Source organism: Manacus vitellinus, unplaced genomic scaffold (genome assembly GCF_001715985.3).
Source record: "Manacus vitellinus isolate BGI_N305 unplaced genomic scaffold, ASM171598v3 scaffold_2_pilon, whole genome shotgun sequence".
Taxonomy (NCBI): domain Eukaryota; kingdom Metazoa; phylum Chordata; class Aves; order Passeriformes; family Pipridae; genus Manacus; species Manacus vitellinus.
The window spans coordinates 37744074-37766625 of NW_021940208.1; the positions used below are offsets into that span (position 1 = coordinate 37744074).

The 22552-nt window shown below is 35.1% G+C and overlaps 1 protein-coding gene across 1 annotated transcript in view; it reads right to left on the reverse strand.

The window, feature by feature from the left end:
- MYCBP2 (MYC binding protein 2) overlaps positions 1-22552 on the reverse strand; it is a 155987-nt gene that overhangs the window by 108994 nt on the left and 24441 nt on the right. The window contains exons 9-17 of the mRNA XM_018070965.1: positions 21727-21865; positions 20887-20963; positions 20051-20255; positions 18946-19110; positions 18093-18251; positions 16973-17177; positions 16136-16281; positions 15302-15403; positions 6100-6207 (exon numbers count right to left, since the gene is read on the reverse strand). Of these exons, the coding sequence (XP_017926454.1) occupies positions 6100-6207; positions 15302-15403; positions 16136-16281; positions 16973-17177; positions 18093-18251; positions 18946-19110; positions 20051-20255; positions 20887-20963; positions 21727-21865 (1306 nt within the window). The remainder of the gene's footprint in view (positions 1-6099; positions 6208-15301; positions 15404-16135; positions 16282-16972; positions 17178-18092; positions 18252-18945; positions 19111-20050; positions 20256-20886; positions 20964-21726; positions 21866-22552) is intronic.

Below are 22552 nucleotides of genomic sequence, written 5' to 3' on the forward strand. Positions count from 1 at the left end.
GTGAAGTGTATTATTCCTAAACTTCTCGCAAGCCAACATCTTCTCCAGAAATCAGAACGTTTACATCATCTATTAGACTTTAGTTACACCGTGTCTAGCATAGAGAAAGAGAGAAAAATACACAATTCTGACTGTGTACTGCTTTAACAAAACATTCAAGGTATTGTTAATTTAGATCTATACTTAGAATTTCTAAATGTTTTCCTGAATAATCATCAGTGGAAGTCTGCACTCCAAGACTTTATTATTCCCTCCGTGAAGCACTGCAATTACAGACTTACAAATATTTTTAAAATATAATTCTGCTTTTATACATATTGCTTAAACTTTTCTTCTTATTGCAAGGAAACTGTTGATACAGTAATTTCACCATTTTTTTACAAACTGGTTTTAAAAAATCTTACTCTTTTAGAAATAAAGCTATTTTCTAGTGATGGCTGAGTACAGAAATTACATGAATCTCCATGTAGTTCACATCTATAAAGGAACAGTGCATATAAGTATTAATGCTTTTGAAGAATTAGGTTTAATAGCATAGGTAAAGTATCCCTTTGAAAATGTGGGTGCTCTTCATCAAAAAGATTTATACTTGCACTTCATGTTGGCTATGTGTGAAATGGACTTGTAAAAGAACTGTCAGTCTCTCAGAACTGCCATGGGATTTTTGAGGTTTATCTCAGTATTTTTGAAGGTCTGCCTGCAGCTTTTTGTGTATTAAAAACAAAAGCAAATACAAAGAGACAGAACTATTATTTAACAACAAACCATCCCCCCCACCCCCTGAAAATACAGTTTTCCTCCTAGTCCTGTAATTCTGCTGTAACAAGCTCACATTATTTTATTTAACAATTTGACTATTTCTCAAATACAGCACCTTTGAACTTTTTATGCCTACTTTTGCATTAAACTCTACATGCCAAAGTAATCAAGAGATGCTTCTAGCCGCTAATACTACCACCAGAATTATTTAGTCAGCAAGCAGCCTACTTACTGCTTCCCTATTTCACACAAGATTTTTGGACAGGAGCAGAAAAAAGCTAACTATTCTGAAAGTCTATGTGGGGCCCCTGTCTCCTCTCCTCCCTCAGACACTGATGACTAATGAAAAAGCTCTCCCATTGTGTAAATGCACTTCAATAACCATCTGCCAGGAATGCACATGTCCAGTAAAAATGTGTCATGGCTGCATGTACTTCCTACAATGAAACAAACTGGACACAGTAACCATGTCACCCATGCAAAGTCATATTAACAAAATTTAGCAGCAGTTGTACTCTGGTCACAAAACAGTGGCACATCAAGTGATTCACAGCCATTTAAACAGTTACATATGCATTTTCTGCCTCATTATAAGAAAAACATACTGCTCTAAAGAGCTTCAACAACTACTAATAAAAAGTTGAGGATTGCTGTTTTCTCAATTAATAAATACGTGACACTACCTTTAAATAAAACATGATTCTAAATATATTCCCATTTTCTCCAAACTTGTAAATGAAAGTATAACACAATACTGCCCTTGAGGAAACACTAAATGTCAATGTGCAAGACGTAGAGACAAGTACCTTCACAAGAAACAAGTTTTTCAATTCCTTATCTGAAAAATAAATTTATTTTAGAGGATAAAGTTTTTCAAAGTTGGCATTTTCAAATTCCAAAGCTAACTTCTCAAACCCTTTAAGAACACAGGAATGGAAGCAACTGTCTTCGACACATTTTACTTTGCTTAAGCGTGAAATATGCAAACTGAAGAGGGAACTCCTCTCAGCCTTCTTTGTGTGGTTAGCAACTGTCTCAAGAGTTTTGAATTGTTTGGACCTTCAAAACCTGATAAGCACTTTATGTGTCTCAAGGAACAGCTCTTAACTATGGAGATACACACTTGCTTTTCTTCAAACAACTGTGCTCATATTCATTTCATAAAAAGTAATATCAAAACCACTGTTTCTGAAATGGAAGCATAAAAAGACTACCGAAGCAGAGACTCTTCTTGTTGAACAACTGAAGCTGTTAAACAGAGCAAGTTAGTATGTCCAGTGTTATCCAACTGGGCTACCACTGAACAGAAACTTGGACGACTCCACCTCTCAGAGAGAGGCAAGCATCAAGGAAAAGCTCTGAGGTGCTTCCTGCTGTCAGCACCAAGGGGTAGGCTCCATGAAAAACTTCACAATGATGGGTTTCCATCTTTGATATCTCATACAGGTGGGGAAGGAAAGCAAGATAACTGGAAATACAACCAACCAATACCCACTACCACTCCATTTTCCTTAGAAAATTCTTAACTCCTGAAGGCAATTTTTCCCCTATGTGAAACATACTTTAAAAGTCCTCTTGGCCAACACGGTTGCCACAAAAAACCTCACTGCTTTCCAGGAACAAAAGAAAAAGCTTATACAGCCCCAACAGTAAGGGAAGTAACAAGTTATAAATGAGAGTTCTACAAAAAAAAAAAACCCAAACAACCCCAACATCATTACAGAATGCCATTTTGGACTCTTGGTCCAGATTAGAGGAAAACCATTTTATTAGGGTTCCTCAGCAGCAGTAAAGTTCGCATTTCATTTCTCACTGACCACCCATCTTTGGAGGAGGGAAAAAGCACTTCTAAAGATGTTAAATACATGTCTTCACCCCACAGATGAAAAGCTTTAATACGACTGTACATAAAATATTTTTATAATAACTGTCTCTCTTCAGACCATTTGCCAAAAAATCTTTGTTCTGTTTACACAACTAAAACATATTGGTCAAGACTGCGATGTTCCACCTTCACAGAATGTTTTGAATGTCTTAATATAATTTACACACTTTATATAAATGTTTATAGATGTTCAAGTATTTTGAACAAATCATCCTGTGCCTGTAGATTCTTGGTTGTCCACCACGGCTTCAGCTGAAATATCTGTAACCAACTTTATAGCTACAGTGCTATAAAGTGATAATAAACTTGCATTCTAATTATAAACTCAGTCTTAGATGTAGGTTTTCATTGTCAGCTCTCTCACTCCAATGAGTGCTTCACACAGTAAAAAAGTTAAAACGTAAATTACAAGTAATTTTTCTTGAACATCTGATAATTTTGTATTAGCATTTGCAAAACGGTTGACATATATCTTGTTCCATCCGTGCAGGTTCAGCCTCATCTATTCTTTGTCCTTTTGGGTGTATTTGTTTCACATTTTTTAGAACATTTGCCACTACTTTAAAATACAGAAAAAAGGTGGCATTCACTTGCAGAATCTTTACTGACACAATGAACTTACTTACTTTTCAATTGTTACTCAGTTAATTTCTGCAGTTTAGAAAATTTTACAGACTTTCATTATTCTGTTTTACTCAGATCTCCAGTGATGAAGTCCATGGGGACTGGAGATGCAGACTGACAACTCATCACCTCATTAAAGAATGAGGATGAAGCACAAGCTCATTTTTCTTTCTAGTGTCAAAGCAATCCATGAATACCAAGAAGGTGGTACCTAATCCCTTCTATTTATTCTTGTGATGGTGACACAGACACAGATCAGAAAGACTATGATTATACTTAATATGCATTTTTTGTAATAACAGGGATCTTGATGTGCAGACCCTATAAATGTACAAAGAGAAAATGACAATGGCAAGATTTCTAGAAAATGGTTGTTTTAATGAAGTTGAAGGAGTTTTCAACTGGACAATCCAAGAAAAGAATTTGACAAGTGATAGACATGTAGATTCTTAGGAAAAAATTCTTTACCGTGAGGGTGGTGAGACACTGGAACAGGCTGCCCAGAGAAATTGTGGATGTCCCATCCCTTAAAGTGTTCAAGGTCAGGTTGGGTGGAGCTCTGAGCAACCTGGTCTGGCAGAAGGTGTTCCTGTCCACAGCAGGGGGCTTGGAACTAGATGATCTTTAAGGTCCCTTCCAACCCAATCTATTCTATGATTTGATAATATGTACAAATATATATCAAATATACTTTTTATATTAGACCATAACTGTCAGTCCTAAAGAAGCTGTCCACATTCAAGTTAAAATGTCATTATCAAGAGAAGTTCTGCAGCTGCAAGTGTAGAAGTGGGAACAGGTCAGTACCAGCATGTTTGGTACTGGTCTCATCAGTACTACCAGTTGAACTAAATTTTCATTGCCCAAAGATCTTGAAGGTCTGGTTGGTGTAAAGACTAACAAGACTACTATAGCAGAAATATCTGAAGTAAGGATGATGGTTTGGAAAGCATCACATTCAAAAACAAAAAAAGAACTAGCTGATTTCAATGGTTAAGTGTTCTTTTACTGAAGTCAACATCTCTGCCTCATTGCTCTATTATTGATTTTACATTCTGTGTCTAGAAAAGAGGCATGCCTTCTAAGATAAAAGATATAACTCATCTTTTGCACAATTTTCACCTTGCCCATTACTTTGATAAAAACCCACTTCACCAGTTTTTCTTTTTCCCTTGAAACCTCTTCCGGAAGTGAAGGGGCATTTCTAGTTTCTAGTGGAATTTATGGCTGTCTTTTGAGAGGATATCTTCTGAAGCATATAGCCTTCCTCAAGGAAAAATAAATGCTCAGTTCTATAGAGTACATCTGAAAAAAATCTTTGCACAATACAGACCTTTGCACTGCTCATACAACTCCAAGAAGTAACATAAACCTCAAACTGACACCAATGAACATACTTCCTGTAAGGAAATAAGTGAGTTGAAGTGAACTCCAACAACTAACAAGAGCTGAAAAAATACAGATGTAGGCAGGATGAGCATACTCCTTATACACCTGCCTGTGGAGTCAAGGGTTTGCAAGCAGTACAACTAGCAGTAATACCCAGTTCAAGAACACTGGTCATCAGCAAACTGTCACTCAAATGACAGCACTCAGGTTCAGTATGTTTTGTCTTTCAGTACCCAGTCTCCCTCAGTGAGATCATGGTAGGTTATTCTACTTAATCCCTAAAGACTTAAAGCTCACACTATATGCCTTCCAAATAAATGGAATATGTGTTATACAGATACAAAGGACCAGATCTTGCTTTCATTTCCATAAAATAAACTTAAGATGATTTCATGATCCAGCATGTTCATAACTAGGCAGGCCTATCACCCACCCATATTGAAAATGTATCCCAAAGGCTTCAAGCTGTCATACAATTTGTTTGCATACATGCCAAATACTATCAGCAACTTCCTTTAATTCAACTGAAATGCCATACTAACAATTCTTTTAATATTTAGCTATTCTCTAGAAAATAGCTGAAGCGTGATGGGCTCTGGCCATTTTAGGAGCTTTCAACTTATCAGGACTGTAATCTCCATTTTACATATTTATCCAGCTCAACTTTAATAACTTCAGTTGAAATTTTTAGTAATACACATAATTTAAGTAATCACATATTTCTAAAAATATATATAAATAATTTATATCTGAACAAATTACACATCTACAAATCCAAGATATAATGAACTGGCAGACATACTAAAACGTCTGACATATCAGACACCTTCTTCCTACACTCTGCAAAAGCCTTTTCACTCAGGAATATTTCAGGGTAAAACCTGTACTTTGACTTGTATTCTCCCCACTCAAAACTAGCAAAAAGTAGTGTTTACATTATTTTAAATATTTTATTTCTGCAAAATGTTTGTTGAAAGACAACCTACCTATGAAAAAAATTTATGCCAGAATTAACAAGTCTGGAATTGACATGCTGAAGTAATCACCCTGTATATACAACACGAAGGTTCAAAAAAACCCAACACAAATGCAATGCAGCAGTCTGAGTCACACTAAGGCACTAAAGTCCCTACAGTAAAATTAAAGAATGTTAGGAATGAGACAGCATTAAAATGAGAAAAGACACACAGAAAGACAATGCATATTTCATTAAAAAAAAAGGAAGAAAAACAAAGATAATACAGACTAATGAACATGCACGCCTTTTAAAAAAAGGTCAACATTTAAATGCATTTTCTTTCTCCTCAGGTAACAAGATACTAACAGAAAGAAAGGTAGAACTCATTTTGTGCAGTTCTTTGAAAAGACAGATGCAGCGCATGGTAGGAGTGACTGGGAGGATGGGCTTATTTCCACCCTAGCCAATAAGGAAGACCAAATACCTTTGTGCTTGTCCCGTTTATGCTTTAGCTGTGCTGGATGGGGTCTGATTCTGGCTAGAGCCTGCTCTCGATGGTTCATAAAAATAGGACCAGGAAATACAAGGGGGCCTGAGGAGAAACATTTTGCACATGCATAGGAAAGCTCACAAAATGGAAACAGTGTGTTAAACAAAATTCAAATTAAAAGCAATGAAAAAAAACATAAAGAATAATTACTATATAGTAATCTTCTTTTCTTAAATTCAAAATGCCTTAAAAGAAAGTTGCCATTTCTTGATAACAGGACCAAATATTACACAAAGAAATAATAAATATCCCACAGTGACAGTTTTACCTGAACCTCTAAGTATGCAACTGTACTCCAAGCAACGGAAATACAAAAGATTCACCCTAGAGTAAAATTTGATAGCAAATATCCATTATTGTCTTTATTAGATAAAAAGAATATTATTATGCCTTACATCATACAATATTACATTCAAAATACTGATTTGGAATAATACCATCAGATCAATGTTACATTTAAAAAACGTAATCATAAAACTGTTCACAATTACTATATTTAAAATGCAGAGGAATCAATTATGAAGAAAACAACTACCCAAAACCAACTCTTCCATTAGGAAAATTTTTCAAATCATATGACTTTTTTCTTATCTATTTACTAATTTTGAAATCTATTTATTTTAAAAATATTTTTCCATCTATGTAAAGGTCTTAAAGAGAAGATCTGATTTGAAGAAAGCAATGGTACCTGTATTTAAAATTTTTTCCAAACCACTTTTTCTTTTTAAAAATCTAGACTTAGGTAGTGATGTACTAGGTTTAACTGAGGCTGAGTATATGTAGATCATGAAAAAGTGGTTTGTTTGTTTAATCTGTATTTCTCCTCTGTTTTATAGGTTAAATACGAAACCAAGAATTCTTCGGAGGCTTCTCCTTCTTTCAGAAGTCTCACATTTAATCAAAAAAATGAATCAGGTGCAACCAATTCTGCCAAGTGACACTCCATTCCATGGGTTCCCAAATCCAGTCACTATATGGACTGTAAACAAAAACCCCCCCATACTGGGCTTTAAGTCACGCTATAAACAGATTACGTGAAACTTCAAAAACAAGTATTCCTCCTCCTGCTACAAATTCACTGATATTCTCATTCCTCAGCTGACCTGTATTAACAAGACCATGTAGACTAACTTTTCATAAATGCCCACTGTGTCAGCTTTCCTGCTATCACCTTTAGACCATCAGTTCCTTCATGCTAGACAGAATGGACAAAAATTTAAAGTTAGGCCAGATCTTTGTAGCTTTAGAACCTTCAAATGAAGAAACTTGTCTTCACATAGCAAAGTTCCCAAATTTTAGCATTAACTTCAAAACCAAAATGAAAAATGTTTTAAAAACACAGTACTGTCTTGTCCCCCTAGCTCTGAGATTCATACAAGTGTTAGATAATATAATGGTCCAAAACCTCTTTAATCGTGTTTGTTTCTACACACAACATAGAACTTTTATTTTGGTTCTACTGTATTTATCTGGACTCTTTATCCTAGAATAAGTACCCTTGTTATTTAAGAACTCCTTCTAATAAATCAAGATCATAATTTACTTTACCTTCATCTTGCAGATCCTTCCTTCAGTTCTCTTGCTATTGTTCCCTCTTTTTAGTCCCCTCTCAATTGGAGCTTCCATTATATACATATATATATATATATATATATATATATATTTGGCAAAAATTACTTTCTACCAGGTCACCAGTATTTAAGAATCTACTTTCCACAGTTTAGACTTAGACAATAAATTACACTTTGCTTCTTACCAAGCTGGAGGAGAAATACTGAGAAGTTCACTGAGGTACACTAGAAAAAGGCAAGAAAGGGGAAAGAGACAACTGGCAAGTAGATTATGAAAGATAAAAATGTTTGAAGGACAAATGATACAGAGGAAAGGTGAATGAACAGAGGAAAATAAGAAAAAAGTAATGGGACTTACTGAGAAGTTCCTAATGAAATTAAAAGCCCAAGAAATATAGAACAGACAGGACAATATGACAAAAGTAAAACTTGCATGAAAAAAGTTGCAAAAAGAGATGCAGGGATTGCAAGGAGTGTGGTTTTAAGTGTGTGGATCTAAGATATTTGTGGGTGACTGAACAGAAGAAGTGATCTCTAGACAACTTAGGCAAAGATTCTGAAGTTCCAGAAAAGGCCTGCACAAGAAACAATGAAGAGAACAAGACACAGCCCTGAAGGCAGCCTTTGGCATTTTAGTGCTAAGAGCAAAGAGCAGAAAAGAAGTGAAGTACATTAGGATGAGTAAAAGAACTACAGGAGATTTAGGGGAGACAGAAAATGTTTAGGAAGCATAAGAGGCTGTCAGCTTCAGCATGGTGCTAGCACACAGTTGTCATTAGTTTCCAAGCTACTCATCTGAATTGCATGTCCCTAGCCAAGATGACAATTCTGTACCAATAAAACCTGACTGGGCAAGATTTATCTGTGTTTCTGAATATTCCTATGTACTCTACATTTACCATTATTAGAAATGAACTTGAATCCAAAATAAAGTTCAATGCAATGTATCTTCATCTCATAATAATTTGTACCCAAATCCATATAATGCAAATCCGTCATCCTCCTTGGCTTTTTGTGCATGCCAAATCCATAACACCATCATAATATAATAGGAAACATCTACATTTTGATCACTTTGTGATGCCTGCCTCCTTGGTCACGTGCTGGTAAGATGTGAAGTACCTCCCTGTCCCTCCAAAATAACAATGCAGGAAACAGAACACTAGAATAATTCATACAGAGCATATCTGCCCTCTGCTTACATCTGAAGTTGTCTGTACAATGGGAGCAGAGTTCACGTACTATGAATTATCCAGCGATGCATTAGACACTTTGTTTATTTTGTTAGAAAACGCCTGCAGAGTATTATTTGGAAAACTATTCTAGAAGCTTCTAACATAGATCTGCACGGGGAAAAATGATCTATCACTATTCTCAATTATTTTAGAAGCTCAAGTGACAGATCAGCAAAGGGGAGTCACTGGTAGACTACAGACCCGCTGTTTTAAATCAGTTGCTATAGGATGGAAAATAACATTCATGCTCTCCCTTGGTTTTGTCATAGACTGTTTTATCATAGTTAAGCTGCAAGGTTAAATAGCCCCAGCCAAGGAAATGTCAAGATTAGCTTTTCTTTCTTGGTCCTACAAGATTCAGGCCTTTCAAAAAAGACATTGTTTGGCAGTGAATTGAAAGAGTAAAGGAGAAAAATACTTAACCACAGAAGTAATTTCATTTTCTAGCAAACAGAATGCATTTATTAAGTCATACAGTGCACTACAGGAAAATGTATACAATTGATTTCATCCTACATGCAATTGCATGCTTTTGCAATTTCGGTCATCTAAGCACTTATGCACTACTATCAAAGAGATTAATGTTTGATTTTATATTACACATATTTTGATTTCTTCTACTACCTTACCCTAAACAAATGCTATTTGGTAAGCTGTGATTACAGAAGACTGAAGTTTATTATCTCAAATGCTGACTTCCACATCAGCGCACAGAACATAACAGGCTACCTAAAAGATAGTACATGATCACATGTGTTATGAGGTACAAAGACGAGCAGTGTAAATCAAAGTAGCAGAGCAAAGTCCTAGGTGTACAATCTTCTGTTGTAAAAAATTTTTGGCTTCTTCAATCCTTGTAAGAGAAAAAGCATATTTCTTTTTTGTGGTGGTGGGGTTTGGTTTTTTTCAATAATAAAATAGGGAAGCAAAACTTTAATATAGAAAAATAGTTATCTAATATGTCAACAGGTGACAAATTTTAAAGAAAAATATTTCAGAAAATAGAACTGGAGACAAATGCTTGGTTTCAGTTCCACTAGAAGTGGAAAACATTATACTGAGATAATGTCCCACCTCCACAGCCTTAAAGGAAACAAAATTTAATATTCCTATGAGGCACAGATAATAGTTACGAAGTATGTTCTTTAAAACTGTATTTTTCAGACTATGAGTAGCAATTTATTTTTAAGTCAGAAATATGCATGGAGAATATAATTGTGCTGTGTAAGCACTAAAGTTAATTGCAGTTTGCTACTTTTGCTCAAAAAATTGAAAATAAAGACAGGATACATGTCTCCTCCTGTAGTCTGAAAGTTCTTTTCTACTGATGATTAAATTGTACATATCAGATGTGGAAGAAAAATCATTAAGGCCTTTCAAAGCCAAAGAAGAGGTGCACATTAGCCAAAACAAGCATGAAAGGCAATATGGGAGTAATAGAGAATGAGATGGAAGTAGAATGCATGATAATCTTAATTTTTGCACTTTCTCCCTTCGGAATACTTGACTTTGTATATATTGTTAAATAAATGTGAAAGATGTATCTCTGTATATAAATACATAAAGTAAATTAAAACAGCAAATATTAACCAGAACTGTTCTCATTGAGTCTACTGAAAATCCGAGTTCTAAAACTATAATAGAAATACAAACATTTCTACTTTAAACATCAGTCTTACCAACAATAATCAGCTCTTGCAGAAAGGAGTCACAGACTCAAATACAACAACGTAATTTCATAGAATCATACCTGCTGGTTATTAGGGACAGAAACCTACAGCTTTGTCTTGAAAGCATTCTTAGAAAGAAAGAAAGACATGTACGTAAAAAGGCAGGGGATTTTTTGACTGGTTTTTGTTTGTTTAGAGAACTCTGAAACAAATGTAACCTTCAGGTGTTGAAAGCATCAAATATTTAACTAAAACTACAGAAAGAAACTACACCATTATTTAATACAGAATAATGCATTTGAATAGATATTTCTGCTGTGTATTTAGGTACATGTTCAGCAATGAACAGAGAATAGTGTTACTGACAAACTGATTCCAAGCTCTGAGTGGCTTGTGCAGATCTTAAACAGGTTCACAGGATATTTGGCCTACCATGCTAAAACTAATTACTGAATTAACTGAATCAGTTACACTTCAGAAAAATGAAAAAATGACCATATATAGGCGGTCTCAGATAACTTTGTCTCAAAACACAGCAGCTTTGACTAAAATTAATAAATTTCCGGTGGGTTCTTTTGTTGTTGCAAGTAGAATAAGACTGATGAAAAATAATTTTTCTTTTTCTATTAGGGCATCAAAAGCCAAATCTTGATTAATTACACACCAAATCTGCATCTCAGTAATGATCACCTAAAGGTTTTTACATCATAGGCTGAGAAAGAGTAGGAGTGAAGTACCAGTGAAACATGAGACCACTTATTATCACCATACTAAGAACCCTTTCTGTATTTTTTAGCTTATTAGTTAAATACAGTTTAAAAAGCTGTTCTCACAGTCTTCTGAAAAAAAACCCTGGAGTTATCTTCAAGTGATAAATTGAAATCTTTGACTATTTCTAAATTCTATGACTTCAAATACGAATCTGAAAAAGTTGCAGGAACAGCTTTCAAGATTACCTCCCCCAGTAAATGCTAATCTTAGGTTCATTACATTAATTGTACAGTGAGGCCCACAGATTTCTATAATCCATTAAGGTTTAACTTAATGCCCCCACGGGTAAAAACATTGGTGTTTCATAGGAAAGGAAACATAATCTAACCATATTCTGAACATTCTAACATACAAAAATTCCTCATTACCACAGAAAACAATGAAGTGCAACTAATAGTGCAACTACTTCCATACTCATCTCTCACATCATGCTCCAAACCAGCCTGAAAAACAAAAAATTTCATCATGTGGTATATCAGCTCCTTGACTAATTATCAAAATGACAGTGAAAAGCTAATTCCATGAATAACTATGTTGAGATATTACATTTTAGTATAGAAGCTGTGCTGAATACAGCTGGCTTTATTTCTGAAAAGGTGATATACCCAACTCAAAAATGTGGGAATTGATTTTGAACCCTCTTCACTGCTCCTGTCACAGCCATTAAGCCAGAAGCAGAAAAGTAGTGAATGAAGTAGCTCGTTACCACTGTTGCAGAAAGGAGTAAAACTGGTCACCTGAACAAACTGTACATACTTGTTGCACTGAAAAGAGCAAAGAAATATAATCCATATTAAGCAACTTTCAAGTTTTTTGAAATAATTATTATCCCACATTGAAACACTTCTTTTCCACTGTTAATTTTAAGGATCTCTTTTTTCACTAAACAAAACTTCTTTCTTAAGTGAAGCAACATGAATAGCTGATTCTAAACATAAAAATTATTTACTGGTTACAATTCTATGATAGCAAGTCTAAACTAATCTGCTGTGACTCATTTCAAGATAAAAACCAGAGAAATCTTCAGGATAAGCACCTAAAATTTCTGAAGTTATTTACCACTCATTGTGGTGCTGCTGAACAGCATATATACAGGTTCCTTACAAAAGTGCCAGGCTACCTGAACGATATTTGAGAAGTAAGTCAATTGGTTGTAGTAGTAGCATTGAACTAGGTCATTGACACTGCAGCTGTTAATGACAACTACTTCTACCCAGAATATCTAAATTCACAGTTCATATTTTCAGACAAATGCAAATAAAGATGAGCATTCTCATCTTCCATACAAGAGACCATAACTGACTTCAGGAAGGAGTTAAATGAATGTCATACCTGTAGACATAACCATCACTTTCTCCCTAATTCAAGTGGATTGCTAGAACATGTTTTTAAACCAGAGGTCACCACAACAGGAGTAAATATGGAGCTTTGGTAAAGAAGCACAAACAATTAGACCATTTAAAAAATCTGCAGTGTGGAAACCAGTAGACTTCCAGCACTTGTGCTCTTACACCTCTGTCCTAAACTTTACTCCTGTTACAACTGCAAATGCACAAGAGGTTTCTTTGTGATTTTTTGACTGTTTTATTTGCATGACTGTTTTAGGAATGAAATATTCCTATTTACTTGAAAAGCTTTCCTATGTTGAAATGCTTACAAAACATTCAGTATCTAATTAAAATATTTGTACTGAATGAAGGTCATCGCCTGTAACTCAAGAGTGAGCAGCAACATTCAGTGATGGTTCCTATTCTCGACTATGATAAACTACACACACTTTGTTTCTAATAAAAAGAACAAAAGACATGTATTAACACACTACAACCCAGAAATCAGAATCCTGACAAACCAAGTGCTGTGTACATTAAGGAAAGGCCCTAACAGAGCTAATCTGGTCTTTAACTGACTAAGCAACGTTTTCAGAAAACTGAAAGGTTAGAACTTTCTTTGGATCTCTAAACAGCTACTTCTTTAGCAAGGATTTCTTCCTTTACATATGCACAAATACTAGAACTTCTTGGAAGAACTAAGCAGCCTGCCTATTCTTTTAACATTAGTATAACCAAGTTTTTTCAGACCGCAAAACCTTTTGCACACAAAATCTAGTATGCTATTTAAATGTTCTTGTTTTCTCTTATGAAAAGAGCAGTACCATAACAGTTGTCAAGAATGGTGCTATTCTTTGCACCAGTTCATGGAAAACTGCAACATTTGGATGGAGAAGCAAAAAAAACGCCAACTTGTTAACCTGGTGATGCAAATCAAGATTAATTATCAAATCAAATACTCATAAACCAAGATGTCTAAGTATTTGTGAAACACTATTCCCAGTTTTATCACATCAGTAATTCTGAAGCAAAACGGGAGACTAACCTCCAAGTCTTCCAGCTAGGCATACCCACTACCTCCTGCAGCCACACAGGTATAGAATTTCCATGCTCTTTTGATAGAGAATATAATACAAACATGTGCAACAAGCTGGCCAGCAATATCTCTTTATCTACAGTCCCTATACACTCATCAAACCAACAATAAAAATACATCCCTGATACTGTTAACCTGACTTGTATTTTTGTTTGAGGCAGATGGTATACAGAAGGGATCAGCTGCTCTAGTTCTACTTCTAACCACAGAAATAGAAGCAAACTTAAATGTTTCTCTGCTACTCTTCTTTTTCTTTTAACTGAAATTTACCTCCCAGATCTGTCATCACTGATGGGCTGAACAGCAGCACCCTTCAATAATGTCCAGGCATTCAATGACGAATTAAGAAAAAATTATTGTTAGCTGCACCTAATATTTCCCAGTAGTATGCAATGGAGCTCCAACATGACCTAAACAAAGGCCTTCCCTCTCCCCCTCATAGCTAAAGGTAGCCATTAAGATTCAAAGAAAAATAAATATTCCATCCTTTTCCATATGCATAGACAACTACAAGCTTTCTCTTCTTTGTTGTTCTTTATTTGTAGTGAAACCAGTAACTTCTTAATGCAAGTGAAATAAAGACATGATTTGCACCAAAAGATTCAGTGGCATAGAGTCTAAGCTGGATCACAAGGTGCATTTTGTGTTTGAATCAAACCAGTATCTAATTCATTAAAGAAGAATTAAAATGGTATTTACTAACACAGCAGGAACTTGAAGATCATAATGTCCCAATAAGTTATTCTTCTTCTCAATACACAATAATTTTACCAACCACATCATCATTCTTCACAAAAATATATTTTTTATCAGTCTAGATCTCTCAACTTTTGCCAGATAAAGACACTGAGCTATTTTAAAACAAGAAGAGTACTGAAAACCTGTTAAGGTACATACTGTTTGTGTGGAAAATCAACATCAAGGTAGATAATACATAAGAAGATTTTGAAAAGTGGCAGCATTTTGGTTTTTGATTCAGCTTGTGTCAAATTTCTCATGCTATGCAAATACAGAAAAGGTAATTTTATAAAAAGAAATTTTGCTTACTATAATACAACAGAAATTGAATAATTTATTATAGTAATTAAATAATTCATATTATAGGTAAATTGCACTGAACAGGTTTGCAGTCTTTTCATCTCTTCATATAAAAATGTTTTAGCATCTACATATTAAAAAACTATTATTCAACTAGGAAACAGCAAAAAAATACAAATTGACTTGTGAAAGCAATATAAAATCCTCTTCACGATTAAAATTCTGGTTCTTATGCACAGACTTTGTAAAATATACAGATTTTTCCCAATTTTCTAAAAGCATGCTAGGTAACATAAGCTAGCTATTTAGAATCTGATTTTAGTTTGATTACTGTACTGCCTCACTGAAGGAAGACTATTTTTATTCCTAGAAAACAGACTAAGTAGTTTCTTAAGCTACTCAAGCCTCTTCTCAAGAAGTCACTTACCTCTTCCCTCTTCCAATCTGTGTCTCCTATTGACGCGTTGCCGCTTTTCTTCTTGTCGTAACTGAAGGTGTTCTTCAATATTAACTCCAGGAACAGGGACAGCTAAATAGATTAAGAAAATAAAATATGTAAAATTATGTTTAAGATTGTTATAATGGCAAAAACTCCTGTAAGTTGGTAAATGAAAACTGAAACCTACTTACTAGCTGCTCTTTACATGGCTCTGACAATAATGAAAGGACTTAAGAAAATTTGGAGAAGTTTTAGGCTTTATTTCCTAATTTCCTGGTTTTCATGAATCTGGCAATTCCAACGTCACTGAGCAGTACTTAGTACTTAAGCATATACATATCTATATTAAGTTATGTGTTGTCATGGTTATCTCAATTCTCCCCTAAAAAGTTTCAGAAAGTGTTATTATTAAACCAAGCCCAAAATTGTTTATATTCTTAAAACGTTTCATATGAACTAGCCCTTTTTTGGTTTAAGAATGCTCAAGTCCTGATATAAGCATTACAAAAAAATTTTCACATACCAAAAAGGACAAGAACAACTTTCTAGTATCAATATTAGTATCATAAGAGCACAGGTCACAAAGTGGCACAGATATCTATAATAAGGGTAAGCTTAAAACATTTCATGTAACAGAATGATCCCACTTTGCTACATAACCAACAAATAAATCTGACCGATAAACTCCATTTTATCCCTTTTAACAATATTATACTGAAACTGTCCTGTAATAATAAAGTATGTAAACAAATGTACTGAGGAGAAAAATGGTGCAGTAAGAAACAGAATTAAAAGCCATCCTGCTAATTTTGTATCACTTACCCAGCAAGAGATCTAAAGGTATCATCTCTTTTACAGCATCAAGGATTCCTCTTTGCCTTGCTTCCTGGCCATCCAGTTCTCTAGCACATGCCTTGCAGCACCCACATACGGCACAGCCTGACTCACCTGAGCCACAACCACAGATTCTGCAGCAAACAGAGTTGTTTTATTACTGTCTTTTATTTTCATGCATCACTGATGCCTTGGTAATTAAAATATACAATATTAGTTTGCTCTATCTGTGGACATGTAAGTTTTCCTGAGATAAACAGAAAGGACTGTTGTTGGCATGTCCTGGCATGATGCCAGGACCATATGATGACCATACACTGAATTGACTTCTCAGCATTAACTTTTCTTCATTTAATTTAATGTATATCACGTGAAAACATGAGGAAACAAGGAGCACATGAAATGCTGGAGAAGTAGCAATGGTGTTATGTAAAGCAGTGGCCCTTTATGCAGCTCAGCTCAGAAGTAACAGATAAAAGCAACTGGAACAGCAAGATAAAAAACTTCCATCAAAGGACAAAGAAAGGTTATCCTGAGCCAGTAGCTCTGTCAAGAGACAGATTTATATTGGTGCTCATATCCAACAGCTCCTAGTAGAGAACTCTATGCTAAAGTAAAAAAACGTATTTAAAACTAAATTACCTACAGCCATCACAAGCTATTTACAAAAAAATCGAATCTATTTCTGATTTTAAAAGAGCATACTCTTTTAGCTATAATGTTACTTTAGATTTAAGTTTAAAATACATCAGCTCAGTTTACACTCAATACATGCTTTAGCCACTCAACACACTGCATCACGCACATTTCCACACATTTGCTTACCCTCCAGGTACTCTATCAGGACGCCCACTACTAACACAGCTAGCTCCATAGCCTGTACAATCTCCACATACAGTGCACACCATACACTGCTCCAGCTTCCATTTATGCATGCCTGGAGGACACATCATGGACTTCTCATCTTTTTCATCCAGTTCCTCTTCCAGGTCTTCATCCATTGCTGTAGCCATGTTCTCAACTCCAAAACCTAATTAGGATATTGAAACAAGAAATAGTTGTTTTCCAAGGCCAACAAAGAGCCTCTGGTTACCCAGAGAGGTGAAGTCAGGTTGGACAGGGCTCTGAGCAACGTGATCTGTTTGAAGGTGTCCCTGCTCATTGCAGGGGGGTTGGACTACACGACCTTTAAAAGGTCCCTTCCAACCCAAACTATTAAATGTTTCTATGAACAGTGGCTCCTGTGGAAGCTCTGAAGAACACTCTCAAATCAGGTTTTAAAAGGAATGACTAGGTATGCCTGATTTGCATGCTCAGCCAGGACAATGACAATTTTGAAACCTCCCTGCACCTGGGCTGGGGTATATAGGTAGGTTTCAAAACTAAAAGGGAAATGAAGCACTTCTATTCAGTATAGAAGTAACAGGTCATTTACTTGTCACGTAAAATATTCCATTAGGTAAAGGTGAATAGGTATGACTTTTTCATACCTCTATTTAGGAGTAACTCAAACATTCAGTTCTGTGGAGAAAGATGTAGACTTACATTCACATCCTGTTTAAGCAAATGACTGAATGCAAACAAGGAAAGGTAGAAAATGTTTTCTTACTAAGACAATGACACGTAGCAAGACAAAGAGGATGTGGTTTGGTTTTACTCATTTGTTTTACAGAAAAGCTTTTCTACTGACAGAAAGTAATTAAGTTCTGTTCTTCGGGGGTTTTTTTTTTAATTTTTTTTAAACATTACTATATTTATTAGTATGTGCACAACACCAAATACCTGAGAGTTGAAGTGAAAAAATTCATGCCTGTTTGTTTTTTTAAGCACGTTGTATTTACTTAATTAGTACTGGAATTACATTTTATAATAAAATGTTTAGCTTTGTTTTCACGTGGGATATTTTGCAGCACACAAAACAAAAGGAAAAATCTAGGTCCCACACCTTTTCCTCCCTGGCTCATGGAGCCTGTGTCTCGTCCACACTGTCCTTTATTATTTACACCGAATGTCCAAACTTCCCCGTTCTTCATTAACACACAGGTGTGAGCTTTGCCCATGGCTACTTGAGTCACAAAATGGCCTTTCAAATCTGTTACTAAACCTGGAAGACATAAAATTCTTGAGTGGCAAATTGAACTTTCTAGCTGAGAAAGAAACTCAATGATATAACAAAACTGCTAGTGGATACAGACAATTTTAAAATTAATGGCAAAGGAGAAAAACAACAGATTTAAAAAACCAAGTGCTAGAATTAGAAGGAGAATTAGGCCTAGGCCACTTGTGCTGCAAAGAAAGAAAAGTCAAAAAAGCAAACCTAATCCTGCTGCAAATCACTTGTTCTGAAAAACAATTTTAAAGGAGCCATAAGGCCACTGGAATTTATTTCATTACTATTTTATTTAAACTGACATGTACTTGATCACCTGCTGCCTTACAAGCATAGAAACATATAAAGCCTGGTTTCTGGCAGACTCTGTAGCAAAACATGTCTCACTTCTATGACTTTCCCTGTGTGGCCTTCTAGTGTCAGATATTTACAACAAGAGATTTTATTTCTTTTTCTCCATAGTGAAAGCATTAATTTGGGTATTTGTCACCACTGCTGCTAAGTATTTTTACAGAACTTATGGAAACTTGTCTTCTCTTTCTACCCTTCTGTCATATTTACCTCAATCAGCAGAATGTCAGAAATCTATCAGAACAGTAAGAAACAAACATTTTTGCAGGCTAAAAACTATCAAGCTAATTTCAACTAGCCTAGTTGGGAAATAATTTAAAGACAAATATTAACTTACTTGTACTATCAGAGTAAATAGCATCTTTTCCAAACATGTAGAGTTCTCCATCTTTTGAAATTACAGAACTGCTTCCATTATTGCACGCTGTAGATATGACAATCTTTCCTTCCATTTTAATAATTTTTTTAGGCTTATATGGTTTTGACTGCCGTCTGCTTTTAGCTTTAAATAAATAAATAAATAAGTTACTAGTCATTCTACCAAAAAAACCAACCCCAAAAAACAACAAAAACATCAAAGGCACAATAACATCGTTCATATAATCAGGAGTTAGTTTTCAGGCTGCTACTGAAAAAGAAAAAAAAAAACACAAACAAAACCAACCAAATAAAAACCCACAAACCAACAACACCCCTCCCAACTATATGTACCATCTCTTGGTTTAATTTTTATTGGATTATATGGGTTCCTCTAAAAAATTTGATGGTAAGCAAAGTCATGATTAGATCAATATCTTTCAGGAATGATTCTCCAAGTATTTCAAAACACTTATTATTATTAATTAATCTACCACAACATAACAGAACAGCCTGTTTCCTAAAAGGAAGTATTTAATTTAATATCACAGCAGATCCCAGCTTTGAGGCACCTAAAGCTATCTCTGTCTTAAAATTGAACCTGAACAAAAAACTTCAGAGACCAGAACTAGGAAATTTGTTAATTTTATATTGAAGAGGTATTTGTTAGTCTGAAGATCAAATTTAAGTCTTCTTTTATGTCTAAAGAATTCTCCTTGATCAAGGCACAGAAGATCATGCTTCTACAATTTCTAATCCATGTACCTCTCCATTAGTTGGCAAAAAAAAAAATAATTCCAAAGTTCAATAAAACAACAATGGCCTCTTGACCAAACTTATGACTGCCTTTGCTCAGAACAACTGTAAAATAGTACTCCCACCACACAATCCAAACTGTGGTAAAACACAGATCAACTTCTGTAGTTGGGAGAGGCAGTGGCACTGGTTGTCAGGAGTTGTGGCTGGCATAAAATTCAGCCCAAGTGGTATGTTTATATATTCTTGGAAAATGTTAAAACTCTTCAAATTAAAAAGTGGTTAAGAAGTTTTTATAAACCATTGGTCAAGTAAGCAATGATACATACTCGATTCACCATCCTCTCCTTTACTAGCAGAACCTGTGAAGAATATGCTTCCATCCTCAGCAACAAGTAAGGCATGTGAGCCATCATGTCCAACAGAAAACTGAATAATCTTTGGAGATTTTGTGATTGGGAGTTCAACCCATTTGCCAGCTGAAGGGCCACCTTGTTTGATTCCAAGGCTCTGATATTTTCCAGTATAATAAATCTAGGAGAAAACAGTTTATCATTTTTAGTTACACCACAGCACTTCAAGCTCATATAATTTTTAAAGCTGCATTTTTTTAAAATCCTGTCATTTCAAACCATACAGAACTTTTCCTGACTTTGTTTACACCATTTCAATAACTTTATCCTAAACCCATCAATTTTTACTTAATGGGGAAAACATTCTGATTAGAATTTGCTTGTTTTGAAATGTGCTTTCTACTGAGCCACAGAGTCAGTTTTCATATATAATTGTTTGGCTAGATGAGTTGAACACTGTTTGTGGGAAGTTAAGAGAAGGCAAAATTTACAAAGGTGCTAATACATCATTTCTAGACGAAGGGTAATTTTCACCCCCAAGTCTAAAACAAAGCCTCTAAGACTGACAGTAGAAATTTCTGTTAATTCAAGCCATGGATTTCTTAATGGTTCCAGTCATCTGTTTATGTTTTCAAATAACTATTTGCCCTTTAGCCTTTAAAGTGGACTCTGAAAAATGTATTTAAATACAGTCATAGACATTCATTCTAACATACTAAAAAGGTAAAAATAAATTATGGAAAATAATAATCAAAAACTACATAAAAATCTACCGGTGCAATTTGCTATTTACTATAGAACATTTTCAGTACCTTTCCACTAGCAGTTTTCATCAGTGCAAACTCTCTTCCAGCACCAAGGACAGCTGATTCCTCATCAAACCCTGTACCTGGGTAAGTAAGATTGTGTTAACTGGACAGTTTAATCAGGCAGTTTCTCAGACCAGTTACCTACCCAACTCTGCTAGGGAGAGTTTGTCATAACAAGTAATCTAAGAAAGCTACAAGTGAAACCAAATTTTGCTGCCACAAGAAGGCTTACTGAACTAAACTTCGTAGAGTTGCTCAAAGAGGAAAAAAGAACACATAAGAGCAACTGCAGTTGGTCAGTTGAAAGGTCCATGTAGTCAAGTATGCTTTGGTTCTGACAGAGCCAGAAGTAGACACCTAACAGAGCAAAAATACCCCAAAGCAAAGGCCAAGTGATATTCAAAATACTTTCACAGATATTAACAGTTCTTCATCTCAAATTCTGATGCAAGTGTTTTTCAATCCATTTCTTTTCCACTAACCCAGTCAGTGGTCTTTTTAACTTGTTGACTTTGACCCACAGCAAGGAGTTTCCCAGCTTAACTGCGTGTTATACAAGCACTATTATAAAGTCCAAGCTTCAAACAACTACATATTTATTATACAACTAAAGGAAAATACTGGAAAACTGTGGATAGTGCTACAGAGAGAAAGGTGGTTCAAAATGCATGTATGGATTTGACTATGAGTCAAATAACACTTAAACAGTTTCACACCCCTTGTACCTCTCCATGTGTTTATAATACCTTCCTGTATGTAATAAGAGACAAGGGAAGAGCAGCCTTTCAGCTCTATTGTTTGAATTACCAGGCTTGTTATTAACCTTCAAAGAAGAGGACTTACTGATAATGTGCAAATCTTTCTCCAGATCAAACAATGAGATGCCACAGGCATGTAAGCATTTTCTTGCAAGCTTCAGCTGCAGTTCTTGTTGCAGTACCGGTTCAGTACTTGTGGCAAATATTCGCACTACAAAGCCATCCTGCAATAAATATAAAAATCTACTTTATACTATATAATAAACACATTAATTTACTTTTCAAATCATAAGTGCACCAGTATAATACTATTTCAGAGTAAACTGTCAGAGGACACATTGATAAAATAACATTTATTATAAAACAACATTACAGAGGAGAAAAGAAGAAAACGGCAAACAGGACAACGTGAAATAAGTACCTGACATACCTTAAGCATATGTTGAGTTCTATGAAAATGCTATGAACACTATGAAAATAGTAAATTGCTATAGAAATAATTAACTCTGAAATTCACCATAGTAATTGTATTTTCATAAATATTTACATCTATATTTTAAGCCCTTAACCGCTCCTGATTTGGAACCCAAAATTCTGCATGCCGAGTGACTCCTGTAGAAAGTAGCTAAAACAGTTTTCTGTTTAAAAATGCAGATGGAGTTGTTCCATTAGGAGGGAAACGCATTAATCCCACTTTTCTCTTATTTATATGTCTGGCATCTTTTGACAACCTGATCATATCCCATCCCTGTTTTACAGCTTTCTCAGTATCAAAAACCAATTCAGAACTAAGAATGCAGTAACTGTCTGCTGAAAAAACACACAACAACCACAACAGTTTTGACCGTAGTAGAAGCACTTCTTAGGGCTTCCACAGCTTTGGTCAACAGGTAATTTTCATACAAACCTCT